This window comes from Amblyomma maculatum, chromosome 1 (genome assembly GCF_055883805.1).
Source record: "Amblyomma maculatum isolate TAMU_Amacu chromosome 1, ASM5588380v1, whole genome shotgun sequence".
Classification (NCBI taxonomy): domain Eukaryota; kingdom Metazoa; phylum Arthropoda; class Arachnida; order Ixodida; family Ixodidae; genus Amblyomma; species Amblyomma maculatum.
In genome coordinates, this window is record NC_139344.1 from 9,646,389 (window position 1) to 9,668,264 (window position 21,876).

Below are 21,876 nucleotides of genomic sequence, written 5' to 3' on the forward strand. Positions count from 1 at the left end.
AAATTAATACAGAGTATTGGGGAGTAACAATATGCGTTGCATTTGACAAAACTACGAGAACAATCATGCATGCCAAAACGCTACGCAATGGCTGGCAGAACAAACGCAATTATTGCACAACGGGTCGTTTTAAAGTGAGAGTACTTACAACGTCACCACGAGAAAAAAAAAAAAAAAACTTTCGGCAAAGGATCCGCATATGCTCCAATAACACTTGTCCTAGAGCAAATAAATTAGCACTCCAAACCAGCGATAACCCCACCACTTTGAGACGCACACTTTACTAACGCAGAGATCGGCTTTTTCGATAATGCGGTGTGTTGTTAGTAGGGCAGCACTGACGACATGAAACTGAACGAATGATGCCGCTTTATTATAGGCAGCGCACGCATATTTGAGCAAACAGATTTTGCTGCGAGCGTTACGTTGCTTTTAAGTTTAATCGCTTGGTTCCTTATCTCACGATCGCTCTCTTTTGCAGATGCAGTACTTTAAAAACTACTTCTTCCTGGAGGAGATGGCAATTATTCGCCTGGGAATATGCTCTTTAGACGACTGCACTCAACATGATTTGCAAGCATTAGTGGACTCAGGTACGCTGAATACGCAGTGCATGTTACAGGCATTTCATATTGGCGACTGAAAAGTGACGAAATAAGTGCCTCGTTCGTATGCGGCCACTTTGGCTACGAAAAAAAAAAAAAAAAACAGACGCATCTATGCAGCATTTGTTTGATGCCATTTGCAGTGTCGTGTTTGTTATTCATGTTCTTTAATTAGCTCTGTAAATATTGTAATCAGTGCCTTAAACAAAATTCACTTACTTTTGTCTCGAGCAGCGTCAAGTCCTTAGACAAAATCTCGCAAAACTCATAGTTACGTCGATATCGTGGCATTCTGATGATGATTCGATTTTAATAGAACAATGGAAGCTAATAGCACTATGTCTTAGGCATTTGGTCTGTACGTGGTAGGTCAATGTCCCATTCTCCAAAATATTGTGTGTGAAGGAACGCGAACACCGGACCAAGAGAAAGCTTCTATTAGGCGGGAAATGATTAGGTAGCCGGCGGCATCTCCCGCATGCTATTCGAATCGTCAGTATAGTAATTTGATAAACAAAAATAAAAACCCTCTGATCAGTGCTGCCACACAACTTTATTTTTTCCTTTAATATCAGTCGGGTTACTGATGCGGGAAAAAGCTCCCACTGCATACGACGTTTCGCAGCCTCGCCTATATGTTGCTGCCTCACACGCTTTACTGCATGTGCATTGCATCGCAATTAGCTTTGCCCCATTAGCCAAAAAAGTACTAGTGCATCGCCTTTCGTGTTTCCGTGAAAAGGTGCTGTTTATCCAGAGCTAACCAATTTTAATTCATGTCGGTCAGGTTTTCTGTGGGACAATAATGAATGCGACTACCCACTGAAATAAAAAATTCATGAGCCTTACGCTGAAACCCTCCGCCGATGTCAGGCTGCTGCCGTGGTGCACACGGTTAATACATGCAAAGAAAATAGCATTTATTCGCGGCCTTTATCGTTTACTTTTCTTGCTCCTTTTGTGGGGGCTAGCAAACGTAATCTGCACAATGCTACTAAAACTTTATATCTGACCAGAGCAAATCTGGAAACAGATGGTTGATGAACGGAAAGCATGTAGAGAGAGGACCACTGTTGCACTCAGAAAAGTACGAACTAGTATAAACATAAATGAACGGCTGTTTTCTCTACAGACATGACAGTGCACTGTGAAACGAAGCTTAAACAAGGGCAGCTCCTAGAAGGCACTATCGGCAAAATCCCAAGAACTGGGAAACGAAACAGTCTCGCATAATACGACGAAAGTAACCGTGTTCATACTAGGAAAGTAAAAGTTAAAATTGGGCAAAGTTCATACGACGTTAAATACGAGCATCTAAGGCTACTTTCTTGAGGAAATGTATAAGGCTGAACGTTGCGCATATATTTGCTAGTTTTGCGTGGAAGAAGCATGCCAAATTATTACTTTTGGCTTAGTGAACAATTACACTCACTACAAGTCAATAATTATCTGTTAAAACATTAAGGCCAAATGTCATCGTAAACTGCAAAGCCCAAATTTCGAACCCCAGAGAGTCAAAAAGAATAATTGAGAGCGATTTGAGCCATTGCAGAGTTACCAAATTGTTAGCCATCAGCGGATACGCTTCTGGCTTCCGTCAGAGATGCTATTTTCACTAAAGCTTCCGGCACTTCAGAGACCCGGGGATGGCTGATATGTAATTCTGAACAGCATTGAAACCGCGCTTTCGGGTTTTGTAGCTTTCAGCTTTATACCAGTGGCGATGAGTGCAACAGCATAAACTACAAACCAACGCTTGTAAGCGCCAGACACTCAACTAATCTCGACCTAAGGCCCAGAGGCGTCTCTATAGCAATTGCAAAGGTGCGGGCCTCACCGGATGCGGCGCTGAGAAAATCGACAGACGCAACAAAGTAAGGGTGGCAAGATCCGCGGCATGACGACAAAGAATGTGTTGTAAGGGAGAAGCGGTTGCTGAAAGGATGGAGGCATCGCATCATATCCTCCTGCACCGAGTGCTGCTGGACCTAATGACATTGAGAAAAGCTATGGAAGCGCGCTGCACAGCCTGCAACACAGCGTGCCCAGCTTTCGTTTATGTTGGGTTTAATGGCTGCATGAAACCTCTCGATTGCGATGCACACTCATCACAGTGTGTACGCCCGCAACACCCAAAAGGAACGCAGTCATTGGCACTGACACAGGCACGCTTAGACAACTTGTTATCCCGGTAGTCATGGCCTCCCACGGCACGTTTAGAAAGGTCTGCGCTATATACTCGCGAGGCAACAAGGGTGGCTTTGCATTTCCTCGCTTAGCAACGACGGTGCATTACATAAACTCGCAACGAGTTTTCTCCTCGTCGTTGTTAACTTCACCATGGTCGCCTCGCTTATGAGTAATACATTCGCCTAACTTCATTTGTTTCCATCTCTTGTTCCGCAATTTATATTTCTCGTGAGGTGCTGATGTATCAATCCTGCTGCTCAACGTCCCTACCTCATAAACTCTTTCTCCTTATTTTTCCGCTCGCCAAACCGCACAAAAATAGGCCGACTTCCACACACATCTAAATATATCTAGCGCTCATGATGAAATTGACGATCACGACAAATGTGTGACGAAAAGGTATTGGAGCTGAAGGCAGGCATGTATCGAAAGGGGCCCAAGTGCTCCCTTCAGACCAAGCGAAGCTCTCCCACCTCGACCAAAGTTCTTATTGCCATGCTCTTCTGAGCAGTGAGCACGCAAGCTCCTTCCCCTTCCCATATACATAAATGTTTCCTAGGCCCCATCCCAAAGAAAATCCTCTATGCGTTGCTCGACGACCACCTTAAAAGAAGGCTAGTCACATAACTCGCCGGCAGAGAACTTGTATACGCCACCTAGAAATACGTAGCAAGTGTCTAAGGGCTTCCCATGCAGTCTTGTTTTGTGCCGTGGAAAACAACGACCGTTGGTTCTTTTACATTGTTGGCAAAAATATACAGTTCCTTTGGAAACAGTCAAAAAATGGAAATTGGATAATTTTGTTTTATATTTGGGAGGTGCAATAAATTTGCATTTCTAGAAAACTGATATAAACATTATAAAAGACAACAATGCGGAAGAGATACTTCTTGCAACAATCGATGCCAACAATGTTGCGAAGTTTTATCGAGACATGGCCACTGCTGCAAAGTAGGGAAGGTTGCGTGAATATTTAGAATCGAAGGAATCAAGATATGAGCATTTTTAAAAGGCCAATATCTAGTTATTCTGTAGTGTATGCTATATCTTTTTGTTATTGGTGGCACAGACGCTTGGCGACCGAAGCGATGTGTGGCGACAAAATGTCCATGTCGTATTTCGAAGGCCAAAGAGAAAGACAACCTCAAATAGTGGCGAGCACAGTGGGGATTTTCTTTGGGAGGGATTAATTATATCAGATATCAGTGTGAGCTAGGCTTGATTTCAGTGCAGAATGAGCAATTTGGAAAGGCTGCGCTTATGCCAGATAAAATCGTTCAGCTCTTTATAATTCCAGTTAGGAAGGCAAGGCTAACCTGTCATTGAAATACAGTCCTTAGAGGAGCGGTTTTCAGCGTTTCTTCTCTTCCTGCTGTTAACCGACTGCAAAACTTCCAAGAGCAGTGAAATGAACACCTTGCCGCACAAGGCTTGCAGAAAGCTTGTAATAACCAAATTGCGACGAAGTGCCGACACTATATACACGAGGTTTGAGTTCCTTTTGTATAGAATCTACGTATTGAAGAATGAGAGCAGGGACCTTTACGGTGTAATTGTCCTTGCTTGCTTCCATTAGAAATGCGAAGAGAAATAATGGCGTGCCCTTCAGATTTGCTTGTCACGATATTTTTTCATTGTAAGAAACCTAAACAACAAGCCTCAAAGAATAAATTCTTATTGCGGCTATTGGCACCAATTACAGCTGAAACTGACAATACCCTAACTCTCTCAATGTTTTTTTTTTTTTTTTCAGTAAAGCCTTCAGTAGTTGACATTGAAGTCTCCAACTGCGTCACTGCCGAACCTGTACCATGGAGTACAACACAAAAATCAATTGTGTAAGTTTAATACATCTATGCAAGGCGTATCTATGATACGCTTTGCAGGCGAGTGATGCACGCTAGCAAGGCAATGTCATCAGCCATATATAAACCTAAGTATGTAAATGTGAAAAAAGTAAGGTTGTGTGTGTTTTTTTATTCATTGCAACCATTTCTTAATTGTACATAAATAAGTTTTGCCTTGCACATATTTCAAATGTTCATTTATGACAACCCTGTTTCCATGTTACCCACACCGGGTGTTTCAGCGGATGCTTTAGAAACTCCAATAGGAAGGGAGTTCAATATAGAATATTTCTTTTTTTTTAGAGGGGAGGAGAAATGCTTGTAGCCATGGCAGCCGTCATTAAAGCGCCAACCGCATGAGACGACAATTTTTAGCGATGCGTCTCCCGGCAACGACGCCAACCCCTGTCGTTGACGCTTGTGCACACCGCACGAAGCGACGGGACTCGGCGGCAGAGCGACGCATTTTCAGCGCTGCTTTCCGCCTCGTAGTTCGGTCACGGGGAATGCAGTTACGCTAGTATGCCGTTTCTAAAACTAGAAAGCATGCAGTACTATAAATCACTGATGAAATTCCCTATAACGCATCGCTCCTTAAAGGGACATAGCGCAGTGATGCGCTACTACACTGCGATGCAGACTTGCATTGCAGGAAGTGACTTTCTTCCGCTCCTCTATAAAATTAACAATATCTAGCCACACTAGCCTTCCTTTTCCTTCATTACCTGTCTCGATGCGCTCATATATGCCCGGATCAGAAGAAGTGAGCGTCTGTAGGCTTTTCGCTCAAACCGAACTAGGAAAAAAACTTCACTCGCAATAAACGCCAAAGCGGAAGTTGAGTACCTCGAGAGCTGCTTCCGGGAGACACGCGAAATTTTCCAAAAAACCCAGAACTTTAGCGACTCAACAATCGGCAGTACTTTGGCGGCCCTCAGCCCACCGAGCGAAGCTGTCGCGTAGCGTATCGCCGCGAGTTGTCGCCTCATGTGGTTAGCGGTCTAATCTAGAGCAAACACCCATTACACAACAAATTGCCTAAAAAGCGTATGCAAGTGGTTTCCCTGGCCTACTTCAAATATCTTATTTTTTAACCCTTGGCTAAATTTACCTTGGACACCCTGTATATTCTCCACCATTGCAACAAAAAAAAGCTGATAAACGGGGAGGTTGTTGTCTCGGCGGCTCCTCCAGTAGCGCACAAAATGCTCCTTTCTAGTTACTGAGAGAGCAAGTACGTGATTACACTGTGCGTTAAATGTTCACAGCGTACCATATGGCACAGCCTGAGTCGGCAAATACGACCGGAATTCGCGATTCATTTCGCGCATAAGAACAGTTAATGATTGGCTACTGCCTTGTAAATTATTACTGTCAGCGTGAGACAGCAGGACAGTGTGTACTGTTCTAGGCGTTACAATGTGGTACCATGCTTTAAGAATTTTGTTCCCAATCTTGTAACCCTGGCGGTAGCTTCCGCTACCATGGAACGTTTAGCACAAATTATGTTTAAGGTTCTGTTTTAATGTTTTTCCTAATCATTTACAGTGACGAATCCCCCATTCAGCGCAACAGGACGCGTATGTAACCGCGCTATTTGATTGGTAAAACACTGTATTTGATATCGCGGTATAGCGATCCCTACCGTATAACTTTTAAAAAGGGGACCGGCGATGCTGGTGCGGTGATCAGCAACCAGTTGCTGGCTTCTATAGGTCAAATGAATATGTACTGCTGGCTACGGCATCTATAAGTAGAGCACTTCGTTCCACGTCCTACTCTGCGATCGACGATGGCTGCATTGACTGGTATGAAACAAAATAAGTGCCGTAGTTATTTTTTGTTGCTGCATTTTCCGAGAAAAGAAGAGCATTTTTGCCTAATTAAGGTCTGATGTCGTCTAGTTATGTAATTTCATACCTATTACGGCATTATATGTTTTTCAGGCATATTTGTTCCTAATTTCACGTTAACAGCTTAGACTGCGCAGCGTGCCGATTTATAGATTGGCAAATCGCTCACATTCAGTAACTTCTAAGGTGTTTTGGCTCGCAGGATATTTTTAGGTTTCCTAGTCATCATCATCGCTGGATGCACATGTGTCGATCTCTTCATTGAGTCCAAGCGAAAACCTGGCGGAAAACGAAGTAAGTGAATGAGATTTACTTAAATTACGCTCTCGCTTACAGTGAACTGAATACGATTTAACAACTGCATGCCGAGCGCAGAGCGTCGCTTTCAAAATAAAGTTGTTTAAGCCTTGTTCAAGACACGTCAAGAGTTCCAGAGCCACAGGGCCTCCTTTTCGTCCCTATATTCCGGCACATAAAACGCCTATATGAAGGTGCCGAGATTCTCAAAGGCGAGAATGACGCATTTTTAGGCCTGCAGATAGTTTTAGGTTCATATGTGTCTTACATTTTCTAGTAAAGACTGAAAGGTAGGCGCTGTGGCCTGGAAACTTTTGACGCGCATTACGTACATAGCATGACGCAATTGGGTGAAAGTTATTTAAAAAACAGCCATTGACACTTTGTCTGCAGACTGCGATGTCGTTGCAGTGAGTTGAAGGTCAAGAAATGCGGTTACTGGTAGTGAAGAAGATGGGAAAACTGTATTTTCGAGGAAAAATTTGATCCTGTCATTGACATTACATGCAACCTATGCACCGTGTCTTCCCTTTTGTTATTTTTAGGGGAAAAAAGTAATAAACAAAATGTACAAAAAGAAAACAGCAAATGTTATACACTTGCTTTCATCAGCGGGTAGTAAAGAAGCGGCACCTGGGGGTTCTTTAACGTGCACCGCATACAAACGCCTTGCTTTTAGCTTCTATCGAAAAGCGGCCCGCCGTGGCCGGGACTCGATACCGCGTCCTTGGTATCAGCAGTCGAGCGCCTTAACCATTGAACCACCGCGACTAGGCGGCATTGAAAATGCGATACTTTCCCGAAAGCAATTTCAAACTCGTGGGGTAGGACGTCGCGCTGGAAAATTACCATTGAGAAATCAGTACAAGTTACACAGGAAAAGAAAAAAACGTGAAACTTCGTGTTGCAGCAATAGTCCTTAGTGACACCATGCCATATACGGGGTAATAAGTTAACTGAGTGTGAGTGGCCATGTTCCACGATGTTTGAACAAGATACCACTGGCACACTTTCCAACCCGCGTGTCAAGTACCACTGATCCATTATCAACGACACGCGTCTGAGAGGTTTCTAACGATAACTATGGGGGTGTGTTTAGGGCTCATGACATACAACAGGTGTTCCAGGTAAGTGTAACCAAGCTTTTAAAAACATGCATGGCCCTAGTGCACTCAGATCAACTAAGGGCTATTGAGAGTCGAATGGCCTATAGTCTCCAGAGTTCTAGTCTTCCGTGTTTGTTTTTCGAATTGCGAAGAGAAATATTTAGCCAATATTAATTAGCAAACTATTTATTTTGGCCTAAAGGAACAAAGGGCGCATTTAGAATTTGCAGATTTTAAAAAAGCAAGCAGCTGCAGTATCTGGCTGCAATGTTTTCATCAATGTACCACTTGCGCACCTTTACTCGTCTACAAATGAAGCCATCAAAGGATCACTCATATCTCTGGCCCTGTGCACACGCAAAGCTCCAGTCGAGATCGCTTAATTTCTTCCCTGAAATGTGTCTTGGAACGCTCAATTGGCACCATTGTCCGGTCGAAGTTCTTTTTTTCTTTTTTTTTTATCATTCGAGTTATCATTTAAAGCCAATAAAAAACTGAATTTTGTAAACATTATCGTGATGTAAACATTTCAGTCAGCTGCTTTGCACGGTGACCAACAACTCTTGAATCAACAATAAGTTCTGAGGTCAATAATTAAGCACTAGGTAATTATTTTGGACTAGTTATTTACATTTGCAATTGGAAAGAAATAACGAAGACTTGGTCCCACCACTCTCAAGAGCCTTTAATTGGTTTCATACGTAGAAATGTGGGACAAATTCTGGGAAATGTTTATGAGCGCAATGTTTTCGCATACTGTTTAACGTCACTATAGTAATAAATATATCCTCAGATACTTCCTCAGCGGGCTTGTAGCTTTTTGCTGTTATGGAAAACTTAATTTCTGGTTGTGAGTGAGCGCGGGACAAACGTTAGAAGCACAATTTTACTACTTATTGGAAGGTTTGACCATTTCTATAATACGTTAATAAATGTATCATATTATTTCTGAGCCGGCTCACACGAATCTTAAATAATACAGCCCTTTGATTCTTTAAGACAGTTTCAAGTACTTGGTGCCAGCTCAGGAAAAGCTTTAAACGCAACTTCTTGAGAAGCCTCTTAAACTTGGACAATTTCCTTCAATATGAGCATGTAACAGCAACGTACAGAATCCCACGTCCGCGTACAATTAAGAAGTGTCCCGGGAAGGTCGATTTTCAGTATTCCAGGTCGTTCGCTGCTCTTAAAAAGCTACCATAGAGCTGGGACATCCAGTACACGGTCAAGTGCAAATGATGAATTTAAGATAAAAGGGAATTTTATCCAATCTGGGGAGGCTGCAGCGTCCGTGATGCTACCAGTACTCTAATCGCGTTTTCTCACTACGTAACTTCCCTCAACCTTTTATGAACAGGCATAGCCTGACGTGACTTTACATCGAACTATTTATCCCTTCTACGAGAGTCGGCCAGTGCTGAGAAATTTTGAAGGCCATGCTTGATCTCTATATAAATACTTGAAGCTGAGGTAGTGTTAAAGACACGAACAACTTTAGATTCTACGACAGCATCGTATCATTTTAGCACAGTAGAACGTTGTTAGACTGCTCAAAGCTTATATATTATTTTATTATCGACTGCTGTTGCTCATCAACGTAGAGAAGCTAGCTCGTTGAACTAGTAGGCGTTATTGAACATTGTACAGGCAGCGGCACACAGATTACGGTTATGTTGATTCAAGCAGTAATTACGCCTTGTCAACGAGACACACCTGTCGCTCATTTTTTTCAAAATAATTTTAGTTTGGACGTTGGATATTCATGGGACGTATTAAAATTCAATGAAGAAGCGGCAGTACGCTTTATTCTTGTGAGCGAACTGTATGTTTTATTTAGCGTTGCTTCTACGTCTCCGTCATGTACATTCTCAGCTGTTAAATGGCATGTAATGTATCAGTGTTTGCGGGGTCACTTGAACGCAACAGTTTTCAACACCGGCGCACGCCCAAGCGTTCGCTAGCCACACTGGCTGACTAGGAAGCGTCTTAAGTTCGCATCCACACACGCCTTTGGTGTGAAATGCTTGTTTAGATTCACGCCCAGCGCTGCGAGCTCCACTTGATACCGAACGACCAGCATGTACGGCTTTTTAGGGTCTGCGCCCGACCCACTGTCCTTCTCAAAACCGAATAATTACATCTCAGGTTCACTGGTGCCACTCGTCACGGCATTCTCCGTGACAGCCAACACACGAGCACTGCTCAAGGCTGCTGACAAAGGAGATGGCGACCTGTACGCCCTGCAGTTCCTGCATGGTCTGCGATTCTTCAGCCTCGCTTACATCGTTCTGGGCCACAGCTACCAGATCATGTCGGACACGTGGTGTGAGTATATCGTTATTGTTATCCTTCTTAGGTGTGCGTGGGCGCACTTGTTGCATGCTATTACTTACTGCTATTGAGAGTGTAACTAATTACAAATGAATGACATTCTTAGAGCTGTGGAATTTGCCTATCCAATATCTTTCTGAGTCAGCAAACGCTAGCTACCTTTGACTGAGCGCACAGATATAGGAAACCAGTCTTAGCATTATGCGGATGTGTGGTACAGAAAGCAACAACGCCTCTGTTCCTTTTTTTTTTTTCTTCGCTGTCTGCAATTGGCTAAATGGATGCTATGCTTCTGTCGTCGCTGGTCTTCACTTGGGGACGAAGAGGTATCGTAAGATTGTACAAAGAACACGAGAAAACAAAAACAGAATACTTTCATCCATTAGCTGCACTATTGCTATGATACATGATTATACCATCACTGTTGGGTTTAGAATTACACGATAATTGCAGGCGCATACTATCTTTATTATCACTGAAGGCCATAAAATGTTCTATTGTTTGCTGCCGCCATAGCGTAATAAACGTAGTCTGCAAGAGGCAAGAGGCAAGTCCGAATCTTCAAACTCTTTGTGTAATTCCGCGATTTTGTTTACATAAAACAAAATGGCTACTCGAAAAGATAGGGTTTTCTTCTACAAATAGAATTCAAGCAATTTAAACAATGAGCGAATGAAGTCCATTTCTGCGCTGGAACTGCGGTCAGTCTTGTTTAAGGCAGCGGCTTCCTTCTGCGTATTGCAGCTTCTGTACTCAGTTTTACCCCCGAGTCTCTAGCACAAGGTGAATACGACTAAACTATCCGCATCCCTTTGTGTGCGAGTTAAAATCCTTTATTACGTGTGCTCGTATCTAATGAGTACAGGAATGTGGAATCGGTCCTTGTACACCCGTACCCTATTTTATTGGTCAGGGACGTGGTGTGCTGATTAGGAACATTCTCTTTCGACCGAAGCATGGCCTTGATTTTTTCATTTTGGTTAATGCGTCACACATCCATCCACTGCGGCTGCTCAGGATGACTGCGGAGAGCATCTCTGAGAAATGTTTCAATAAAGTTGTCCCTGACCGATCGTACATTCTCTTCGGCGTGTCTAAATGCTGTGGAGGCCCAGCGCCATAATCATGTCGTATGGGACCTCGACACTTTGTAGCGAGTAATATAATATAGGGTAGAAACCGGATGCCGTAAAAATTAATGGGTAGTTCTTTTTTCAAAGTTCTTTTTAATATATCCCAGTGAAAAACTGGATCCCAGCAGTCTATAAAAGCGTGATCGATGGTCTCTGTTTTTTTTTACAAATTGTGCAGTCGAGGGTCCACTGTACAAATATACCTTTATCATTAAGCCACGTTTTTACGGGAAGGGTACCAGAGGGAAGCTTGAAGAAAAACGATTTGACGTTCGGTTTTACCGGCATCTTCCTAAGTCTCTTTAGGACATCTTCTCCTGGGCCTCCACAATATATGAATCGGTAAAGAGGTACGGGTACAAACAGGTTGAGCAAGTTCTGGTACAATTTTTTCCTGAATACAGTTATAAGATACTCAACCGAAAAATGGGCACGCAAAATTTGTAAGGAAAAAACAACTTCTCTTTTAATATATCGCTTAAGTCAAAGGTGGGCTAGCGATTTCTATGCCTGTATGTACTTTGTTGACCGGCAATAAATAAAAAAAGAAGTGTTGCGTTGTGGTAGAGCATCCGCATCGCATTCAGAAGGTACCAGGTTCGATCCCTGGTGCTGTCGGGTACTCACCGGTTTTCAATGGGTACAAGCTTCCCCCTTGCCTAGTTCTCGGCTCGTTCGGGTGAAATGCTTGGGAAAGGGGTTATAGGTCCCAAATAGTTGCGCTAATGGGACAGTGATCCGTTCCGCCATCGAAGTCCGCCTTGGGCGGCAAAGGCCCGTTATGTAGCCTTTTGTCTTCTTTTTTTAACCAACATTCTTGGGCCATGGCCTTTTTTTTCCAAGCATTTCATCTCAGAAGAGCCAAGCACCAGGTCGGGAAAAATCTTGCACCCAACTTGGTACCTCCCGAATGCGAGGCGGATGCTAGGAACCTGCAGGGTTGACCCACGAGTTAGCGCGATTAATAATAATAATAATAATAATAATAATAATAATAATAATAATAATAATAATAATAATAATAATAATAATAATAATAATAATAATAATAATAATAATAATAATAATAATAATGATAATTAATGTCCAAATTCCACCTGTCACTAAAGTGAGACGAGATGAGTTCATGCCGTTTCTATTTAACAGCTTAGCTTTATTGGGGCACCAATAATTCAGTGCTTTTTGTTTCTTTTCAGCTCGCCTTCTTAACATGCTGTGTAGTGTCGACCAGTGGTCAAACATGCTGATAGCGGCGGGATTCAGCAGCGTGGACACATTTTTTTTTCTCAGGCAAGTGAACACATGGTGTTTTTTATTTTAAAAATCAGATTAAAATGGTAAACACAATATAGCATTTGTGTTAAAAAATGAAGAACGTTTTTGTTTCGCCTTTTTGTCCTCATAATTTACGCGCAACTGCAACCAATAATAGGTGAAAATGCAGGTGCGTATCTTTCTTTTTCTCAGAAAGTATAGTTTTGTTAAGCCTGCAAGCTCCAACCCTTCCCGTTAGATCACGCTCCACGTGACACTAGCAGTAAATCTGTCATCCCGCATGCACCGCTATGGATGAGGATGGCGCTGGTTAACACTCTCAAGGATAGGTTGCACCAATATGAATATCAACGAAAGTAGCAGACTGAACCTTCATGCATCGCTTAACCCAGTCGGTAGAGCATCGGACCAGAAAAACTGAGGTCGTGGGTTCCAATCTCACCAGCGGCATATGGTCGTTTTTATTCTATTTCCTGATTCATTATCCCCATGATTAAATTATCAGTTCACATTGATAAACACAGAAAAAAATTCCCTCTACTTTCATTGGTGGCTTAAATGGCTGTTGGCTCCCTTCGTATATATTTCATAACGAGCCCCTAAATTTTCCTGCATTTGTTCGCTGGTGGGCCTAGCTTAGTCGTTAAAGCAGTCGATATTACCGTAACTTCATACTCTGCACGAGCACACGTTATGATGTCTGGACACATTATTGAAGGAAAAGCTTATAGCTCAGACGACCGTCTGTTTCACGCTCTCATCGAAGTATTGGCTTGATTGCCATGCCAGAGGATTTAAAGAAAGGTGCTCGTAGTCTGCGAGGGCTGTTTTTGTTTGCAGGACACTGCAATACACCTTCGCCACTCAATATGTTTTCCGCCTTTCTCGGTCTTGTCCGCGACGCCTTTGAATACACTGTTTTACCATTATGGCTTCTCTATAGCCATTTTGCTGTCCGCCCCAGCGCCATCTCCTTGGCTGCTTTCCCAGCGGCGTTTTGAACGCAGGATTCATGTTGGAGTTGTACACACTTTTGAAAAATCATTACACCCCGTTTGCGATTACAGTGGTCTGTTTTGGTAGTGTTGCATAATTTCCTCATTTTTACCTTCATTGATACCATACGTATCTCTATTTTATCTTGTTAAGTTCCGAACAGCAACCCTCATATTTGCTTCGTTGTATGGTACTTCTTGCTTTTAATTATTAGTACTATTAATACGCATAAACGCGTGTAAGGGCCGCACTTTTTGTCCAGATTCGAGGGCTAATTTTTGGTGCGCGGCCTATACACGCGACATACGAAACAAAAAAGTTTTTTCAAAGTAAAACATACCAATCAACGAATGTGCGGCCTTTATTGACCATTCAATCGTCACTCACCGAGTCATCCAACTCCGAGCTGGTGCACGTTCACCCCACAAGTCGTCATCTTCAGTCGCGTCTGAACTGTTTGAAATCCCGGTCACCTTGAAACTATGGGAGTCCATAGACACGGAGTTCCTCGCGGACAAAATCCAGCCAAGCAGAGTCACGAGCGATGCCTTCTTGAGCCGCCCGGTCGACGTCTTGTTCTGATTGCCGTTTGCCATCCATTCTGAGTACTGATTTCGTAATTCAACCTTAAAAGGCCGATTGATGCTGAAGTCTGGAGGTAGCAACATGCCGGTGAGGCCATCCGCAATAACGGCCATATCTTTACGCTACCACTACTCACGTGCCTTTGACAGTCGCAAAACAACCCCGGAGTGGCCGGAGATGATGATACCGATGCCGATATGGATCGGAAGCTCGTGACAGAGGGAAAATATGATAATGATGATGACCTATGACTTCGGGCGCCATCCGTCGCCGGCGTTTGGAAGCTCCTGTGCGCGTGCATCTTGAAGGCCATTCCCGCGTGGGCCGTAGAAAGTTTGGGTGTGGCCCTTACGCAAATTGTTTTTTTAGAAATATTTGCTTCGGGAAATAGGGGCTGCGGTCCATACACGGGTGCGGCCCTTACACGCGTTTATACCTTATTGTGTGTCATCTTTCTTCGACTTATCTTTCATCTGTTTCTAGCGATATTTCGCGATAGACTCTCTTTGAGACGTGCCGAGAGTGCCTATGCAAGCTAATTACTTGGAAACCTTACAGCTGCAACAACAACCATTCATTTATTTTCCAGTGGTTTCTTTCTCACCGCAACGATTATGCGACAGAAGAGAAACGGACCAATGGTCTTCATAATTGGTGTTCTTCGAAGGGTCCTGAGGTAAGAATATTTTATGTTTTGAGCAATTGAAATTAACAGGTAGCAACGTTCCCAGGTTATGGACTTGTCTCGAGTAATGAGGAAAGCGGTATGGATATCTACAGAGGCGTAGTGCTTTGATACCTTGCGGAGGTGAATTCCCGAAGTCCTGAACGACTGTCACAATACAGCAGTGTGTATGGTCGTGAAATGTAAACTTAATAAATGCTGGCCTAAATGAGTGTCCTTCAGTGTAACCTAATAACAGCCTCAACAGCGTATGAACAATGTGAGAAGGCAACGACGAAATTCTTGAGAAATGCAAAATCCAACACTGTCATTACGAGCTGCCACCTCACAAAACCTGCAGAAATAAAAGATAATGTAGCTACAGTAGCTATACGCAATGCCTGGTGTCATCCGTGGTACCGGAATCGTGAAAGAACGCTAACATTATCTTAATTCATAATAATGGAGACGCTAAGGACATAAAAACCTACAGACCAATAAGCTTGCTATCTTTTAGGTATAAGGTGTTTACTAAGGTAATCACTAGCCTACCCAGGACAACCTTAGACTTAGTCAAGCAAAATATCAAGCAGGTTTTCGAAAATTGTAGTCTACTATCGATCATATACATACCATCAACCAAGTAATAGAAAAATGCTCAGAATATAACCAGCCCTTATACATAGCACTCATTGATTCCGAAAAAGCATTTGACTCGTAGAAACATCGGCGGTTATGCAGGCATTTCGAAATCAGAGTTGTAGACGAGGCGTATGGGAAATTACTGGAAGATATCTATAGAGGCTGCACAGCAACCATAGTTCTCTATAAAGAAAGTAACAAAATTCCCTTAAAGAATAGAAGAATAGCGCAGAAAAAGACGTGACACGTCAAGGAACACACCACGAGCGCTCGTGGTGTGTTCCTTCAAGTGTCTCGTCTTTTTCTGCGCTATTCTTCCTTCAAGATGAACCAGTACCAACATGCCCAACTTTTCGCTCTGCTCCCATAAACAAAGGCGTTAAGCAAGGAGACACGATCTTCCCAGTACTATTCACAGCTTTCTTAAAAGAAGTATTGAGAGATTTTGAATGGGAACAGTTAAGCAGAAGAGGTAATGGAGGATACCTCAATAATATGCGATTCGCTGATGACATTGCCTTGCTAGGCAACTCTGAGGATGAACTGCAAAGAATGATTGATAACCTATAGCAGAAAGATAGGCTTGAAAATCAATGTGATTGATAACCTATAGCAGAAAGATAGGCTTGAAAATCAATGTGCAAAAGACTGAAGTACTGGTTCAACAGCCTAGGGAAGGAACAATAGTTCACAATAGGTAGCGAAGCAAGTGGTAGGCGAATATGTCTACTTAGGACAGGTAGCGACCGCCGATCCAGACCATGAAAGGTGAATAACTAGAATAACATTGGGATGGAACATATTTGGCAAGTATTCGCAGATTATGACTATGAGCTTACCGGTATCGCTCAAGAGGAAAACATACAACTGCTTCTCCCCTGTACTCACCTATTGGGCTGAAATGTGGAGATTAACGAAAAAGGTTTTAGTTAAGTTGAGGACAACGCAGAGGGCTACGGAACAAAAAATGGCAGGTGTAACGTTAAGAGATAGGAAGCGTACATAACTCGAGTTAATGACATTCTAGTCGAAATCAAGAAGAAGAAATGGGCATGGGCAGGGCATGTAGTGCGAAAAGAGGATAATCGATGGTCGCTTAGAGTAACAAATTAGATTACAAGGGAAAGAAAGCGTAGCAGAGGGCGGCAGAAAGTTAGGTAGGTGGGTGAGGTTAAGAAGTTCGCAGGGGTCTAGTGGATGCAGCTAGCACAGGACCGGGTTAATTGGAGTAATATGGGAGGGGCCTTCGCCCTGCAGTGGGTATAGTCTGAATGACGATGGTGATGATGAGCTACTATTTTCTTGTGGTTTTTGTTCTTGTTTATCAGACAAGCAGTTGTCTTTGTGAGAAGAAAGCTAGAAAAGGATCATTCCCGTGACTTGGCGATGGGTAGAAATTGCTCCGAATTGTACGTTCCAGCTTTCCACATGTCTCACTAGCAATAAAGAAACCATCACCATTGTCGTTGATGGTAATTTGATAATTTAGTTTATTGATAAGAGTTTCTGAAACGTTCTCCGTGTTTCCATCTCTGTGGCAAAGTAACCCCATGCATTTTAACGCACCGCGAGCACAAAGCTATGCCCTCAGTTATGCTTACTTTAAGTGGCGAGAGAGAAAATCTCAGGCAGCAAAAACGTATTCTCATTGTTCTTTTTCGTCAAAGTAAATTGTAAAATAGCTACAAGCTCTCTTTTGAAAGTACTCAAAGAAAATATAACTCGCGGCGACATGAGAAGGAATCAAATAGCTATTGGCAGCGAAGAATGGCCACAGAACCCGCCAAAGTAATATATAGCCGCCCGGCTTGTCTTGGTTGTTATATTACAGGACATGCATTCCGCTCTTCTTCATCGTGATGTGCCTCTACGTGCTTCCACTTTTCGTTTCTGGGCCAGACATGGATTCTTTCTATTCGAAACTTTACAAGGATGTGGCAAGACACTGGTGGCAACTGCTGCTACAGATTAGGAACTACTTCGAGCTGACTCAAGAAGTAAGCCGTTCGTAAGCTTCATTTCATTGCACTATGCCAATGGCCATGATTGTACGTTATTGGAGAAATTTCTTTTATTTCCTGTGTAGCCAGAAATTCTGAATGAATTCTGGGATTCAGTTTTTGAACTTAATTTTTTTTTTCACACACTGTATAACTGCATCATAAAAATCAATATATCCGCAGATCATCCCTACGCAAGCTTGTAGTTTTGGTTGCTGTTTATTTTCAAAAACGTGCCTTATTGGTTTTCTATAGTTGTCCTAATTACTGGTTGTGATCGCAAGACAAACCTCAGAAGCAAACGTTTGCTACGAATGTAAGGCGTAGGCCGTTTATGTTGTTATTCTCATAATATACCCTTTAGAAATTCCAGATTTTCCTGACGTTTATATTTAAAAAAAAAAAAGCACCTCATTGATTTTTTGTCTCAATATCAACTCGTCTGTGCGAGCGCAGGAAAACATTGAAAACCAATTTGAGTTACCAATAAATTATTTTATACCAATTCCGAGAGTAGTGTAGAATCTACACTGCAGAAATGCGAAAAGTTGCTGCTGCCCACGGTGCATCACGTTTCCACTCGTTATTATTATCAACTAAATGCACCGTCATTATCATTGCTAGTATCATCATTGTCATTATCACTCACTGCAGCGTCATTGTCATCGCTACTGTTACCCTCACGGTAGACAAGGAGAATTATGATGTGCATTTCACGTTCCTTGGCGTGGCACAGTTGGTTAAAATGCTCGGCTGGGGATCCGAGAGTTGGAGGTTCGGTTCCCAGTGGAGACAGATTTTTATTTTTCTGATGACGTCATGTGGATAACTGACAAGTGACACATCAGCGCACAGATTCCATGCACAGATCTCGCGCTCATCTTGTGTACAACTGTGGCGCATGGGATTTCGTTCCGTGAGCCTAGAAAGGCCTTAATATCACAAAGTTGATTCACAATTTAACGGCGGCCCAGTAAGCTGGACTCCTGTGAGCGATAGGCTTCTATTGCCTTTCAAAAATGATAACGAAGGACTGTATTCCATAAGATCCCATTTTCCATTTAGGATTGATTTGGCCGTCTGGAATTGACTGGAGGCCGTAGCCGCGGCTTTCAATCGTCCGTAGGTAGCGACCTGACGATTGGTTCATATGTGACCGCACCTGAGCACTGGCTGCATAAAAAAATCAGTGGTTATCCAGTGCGTACGGCGAGGGGCGATGGCTACCACCGACGCTGGGATTAATTTTCTTGTGAATTCTGCTAATGCCCACTCGATTCTTCCATCTGAAGCATGTCGTCATGCTGACGTTCGACCAAATGAAATAGAAAATGGAAGCTTATAGAATTCAGCTCTAAGTTTCCATTATCCCTAAGCAGCGATTGATATCCAGCATTTATAGTGCTGGATATCAACACTGAATATAATTTTATATTTTCGTCTAAAGCATTCCGACGGCTTCCATGGCGTGAAAACTGAATAATAAAATCGAATACTTTATTAAGCTTCATTTCATAGTGAATGCAGCTTAGCAAACTGGCTATGTTGTGATGGTTTTAAGCTAGAGAAGCTAACGCCAAACTGTCCAGCCACGATAAGGTAACGTGCGCTTTAAGAGCAAACAATTCAGAAGAGCCGGTCTTGGCAGTTTCTGAGGAGCACAAGCGAAAAAGCGGCACTTGGAGAGCGCGCGAGTGCGAAACGGGTTCCTCGTCATGAGCTACAATGCTAATAATATCACTTTTACTTAGAAACACAAAATGCAATAACTCTAGGTGACGGCAACTGAGCATAATGCCGACGTCGATGAAGAAAGCATAGAGAGAATATCAGTAAGGCTGAATGAATGGTGAGGTATTCTGAAGGAGCGATAACACAGGTGATGGCGTCAATGTGTAAATGATTGCACGACTGTGTTTCCATCTGCTTTTTATTTGACCAGCCGGTCACGTAGATGGGGCTTTGGGATCAGTACTGTTCCCACTGGATGGGACTTTGCCTGGAATGTTGCTCTGCGGCCCTTCTTAACGAGACCAAGAAAGGTTCTCATAAATTCGTCCGGCATGCTCTTTCCTTAGGCACCGCAGTTTACGGCTCTTTTATTGCGACAGCAATACTACGACAGCCAAAGCGAGACCTCGAGTGGCCGCAGCTACGCCATGGAGAGGCGTAGCTACCGTCTCCTCGTAAAAAAAAATCAGCCTGCTATGACATTTGAATTCAGGTTACCCCTATGCCAGGGGCAGCAGCTGACAACTCGGGTAGCTCCTTTCATATGGGAGGGTGATATTAGAATGTCTGCCCGAACCGTTTGCATTCTCGTTACTCCTACGAAATGCATGCACGTCCATAAGGCTTTGTTGAAGCGTGACTTTATATGTGGGCTGGTAGCTTACGTTCTCGCGTCATACACTTAAAGGATGAGCTTAAGTGTCCCCAATAATGTAGCACCTTACACTGACAAGGCGTGAGAGGGGAATAATATAGCAGGCAAAAAAACCTTCCGTCTTTGCTTTCGCAATCCAGCTAGGGTTAACCAGAGCTAAACGACAACTATTTTTTTTTTTATGGGGCTGTCAGTATAAGCGTCTTGAAAATAATGAGAACCTTGGGCTCTGTCATGAGACAAGGGTTGTATCGGAGTCAATTTTATCTTGAAGGAGAACGCAATAAAACAAATTTTCTCGAGAAATAGACAACCGTAGACATTGGCTATACCTTTTGGTTTGTATTTTCTTCTATCCAGGCAATGCCCGCAATACATGTATACACCTGCAACAACTTAGTAATGCGGACTCAGAGGAAACCTTCTTGACGGCTCTAAGTGCGCGTAGTAACATAAGGAACCCTTGTATAATGCATAATTCAATCTCTGAACCTTCCCCGTCAAGTGAAGGCGCTTTACACATTCAGTTAATAGTGTCTTCTGGAAAAAAGTTGGCTGACAAACGGTTGATCAACGGCTCGAAATGGGACGATGCTAGAATTAAATTTGAGGGATTCGGCACAGGGGTAGACTTTTGCGAGAAAACAGTTTTCGCTATCGGAATTAATATTGTACTCAAAGTAACACAGGCATCAAAAATTTGTTAAAGCACCTAACAATTTTTAGTTATAAGAACCGTGTACAGGATTTAACACGTCCAGTTACACCACGAACTAACGGCAATTCCGTTTTCGCTTTGGCGAACTCGGCCTCGAACTAGCACTTCTAGACGTCCCGGTTTGTTCCGTTGTTTAAGCTTCTAAGACTTGAAAATAGAAGCTGACTTTCGTGGTGCCTCAAAATGCACGCAGCCGACATCATACACCGTCCATTTCACGATGTAGGATTTGAGCGAGGCTACCTCTCCACCTTCGCACATAACTCTTGGCTTTATTTTTCTGGGTGTCGTCATTGTGCGTACTATACGATACGCAGCTCAGGACGTGGATTTTGTTGCAATTGCAGACTGTGCTGGGCCACGTCTGGTACCTGGCGGCAGATTTTCAGCTCTTTGTAGTTTCACTTCTGACGCTGCTGCTGCTGAAAAGGTGAGCACGACTAAAGGTACCGACTCGTTCAGTATGTTCTGCAGTACTGCGCCTTGGTTGGGCTCTGACTATGAAACACTGTGGAGCCTGAATTGCGTACATGAGAGGCAAACCATCGATACATGATGTATTACATTTGCTTCTCGTAGTTTGAAGTGTTTGTAGCGCCGTATGAAATTTCTGCGAAGCACGAATCGGAATGCAGGCGCTGCATAAGGGCTTCTGGCTAAACTGTGCGTTACTGCACGCACTAATTTTTTGTAACGAGTAAGCTCGCCCATAGCTAGCCAAGGAGATTACTTTTAATAACTAATATCGTTTGTTCAAATAAAATGTGCTGTACATTTAAATGTTCGGGTCTGGGAACGACGACGGTTTTAAAGAAGATTATTTCCTTTAGAGCCCCGTTTGTACTCTCATTGAAAGCCTGCTCTTTGGTGAGCTGAAGTACCTTGCACACCGTACAGGAGGTCTGCTTTACGGTCGACCTGTATACGTTAAAAAGGTTCCAGAGGGCCCGAAATTCAATATTTAAGTGGAGCAACCCTGTACATGTGGTTTGAAATTTTAATCTTCCAAATCGGTGTTTTCTTGCGTCAGTATGGTGCCTCGGTGGAAGAGTGAGTAAACAATGTTGATTACTGTTACAGCGCATCAGTGCCTCCGTTGCACTCCTCCCTGCCACATTTAAGACTAGGCTGCCTTAGAAAAAAGTTAGCCGACCGAAATAATTTCTCATATTTTCACACGTGTGGCAGAAAATGAGCACAGTGAAAACAATTCTGGGAAATAGAAAAAAAAAATCCCTGTTCAGTGCG

At 43.0% G+C, this 21,876-nt stretch overlaps 1 protein-coding gene across 1 annotated transcript in view; it reads left to right on the forward strand.

Moving 5' to 3' along the window:
• Positions 1 to 21,876, forward strand: part of LOC146201624 (nose resistant to fluoxetine protein 6-like) — a 64,911-nt gene that overhangs the window by 22,088 nt on the left and 20,947 nt on the right. Inside the window, exons 3-10 of the mRNA XM_084583285.1 lie at positions 482 to 593; positions 4,549 to 4,633; positions 6,698 to 6,789; positions 10,044 to 10,223; positions 12,559 to 12,652; positions 14,808 to 14,894; positions 17,356 to 17,521; positions 20,976 to 21,058. Of these exons, the coding sequence (XP_084439411.1) occupies positions 482 to 593; positions 4,549 to 4,633; positions 6,698 to 6,789; positions 10,044 to 10,223; positions 12,559 to 12,652; positions 14,808 to 14,894; positions 17,356 to 17,521; positions 20,976 to 21,058 (899 nt within the window). The remainder of the gene's footprint in view (positions 1 to 481; positions 594 to 4,548; positions 4,634 to 6,697; positions 6,790 to 10,043; positions 10,224 to 12,558; positions 12,653 to 14,807; positions 14,895 to 17,355; positions 17,522 to 20,975; positions 21,059 to 21,876) is intronic.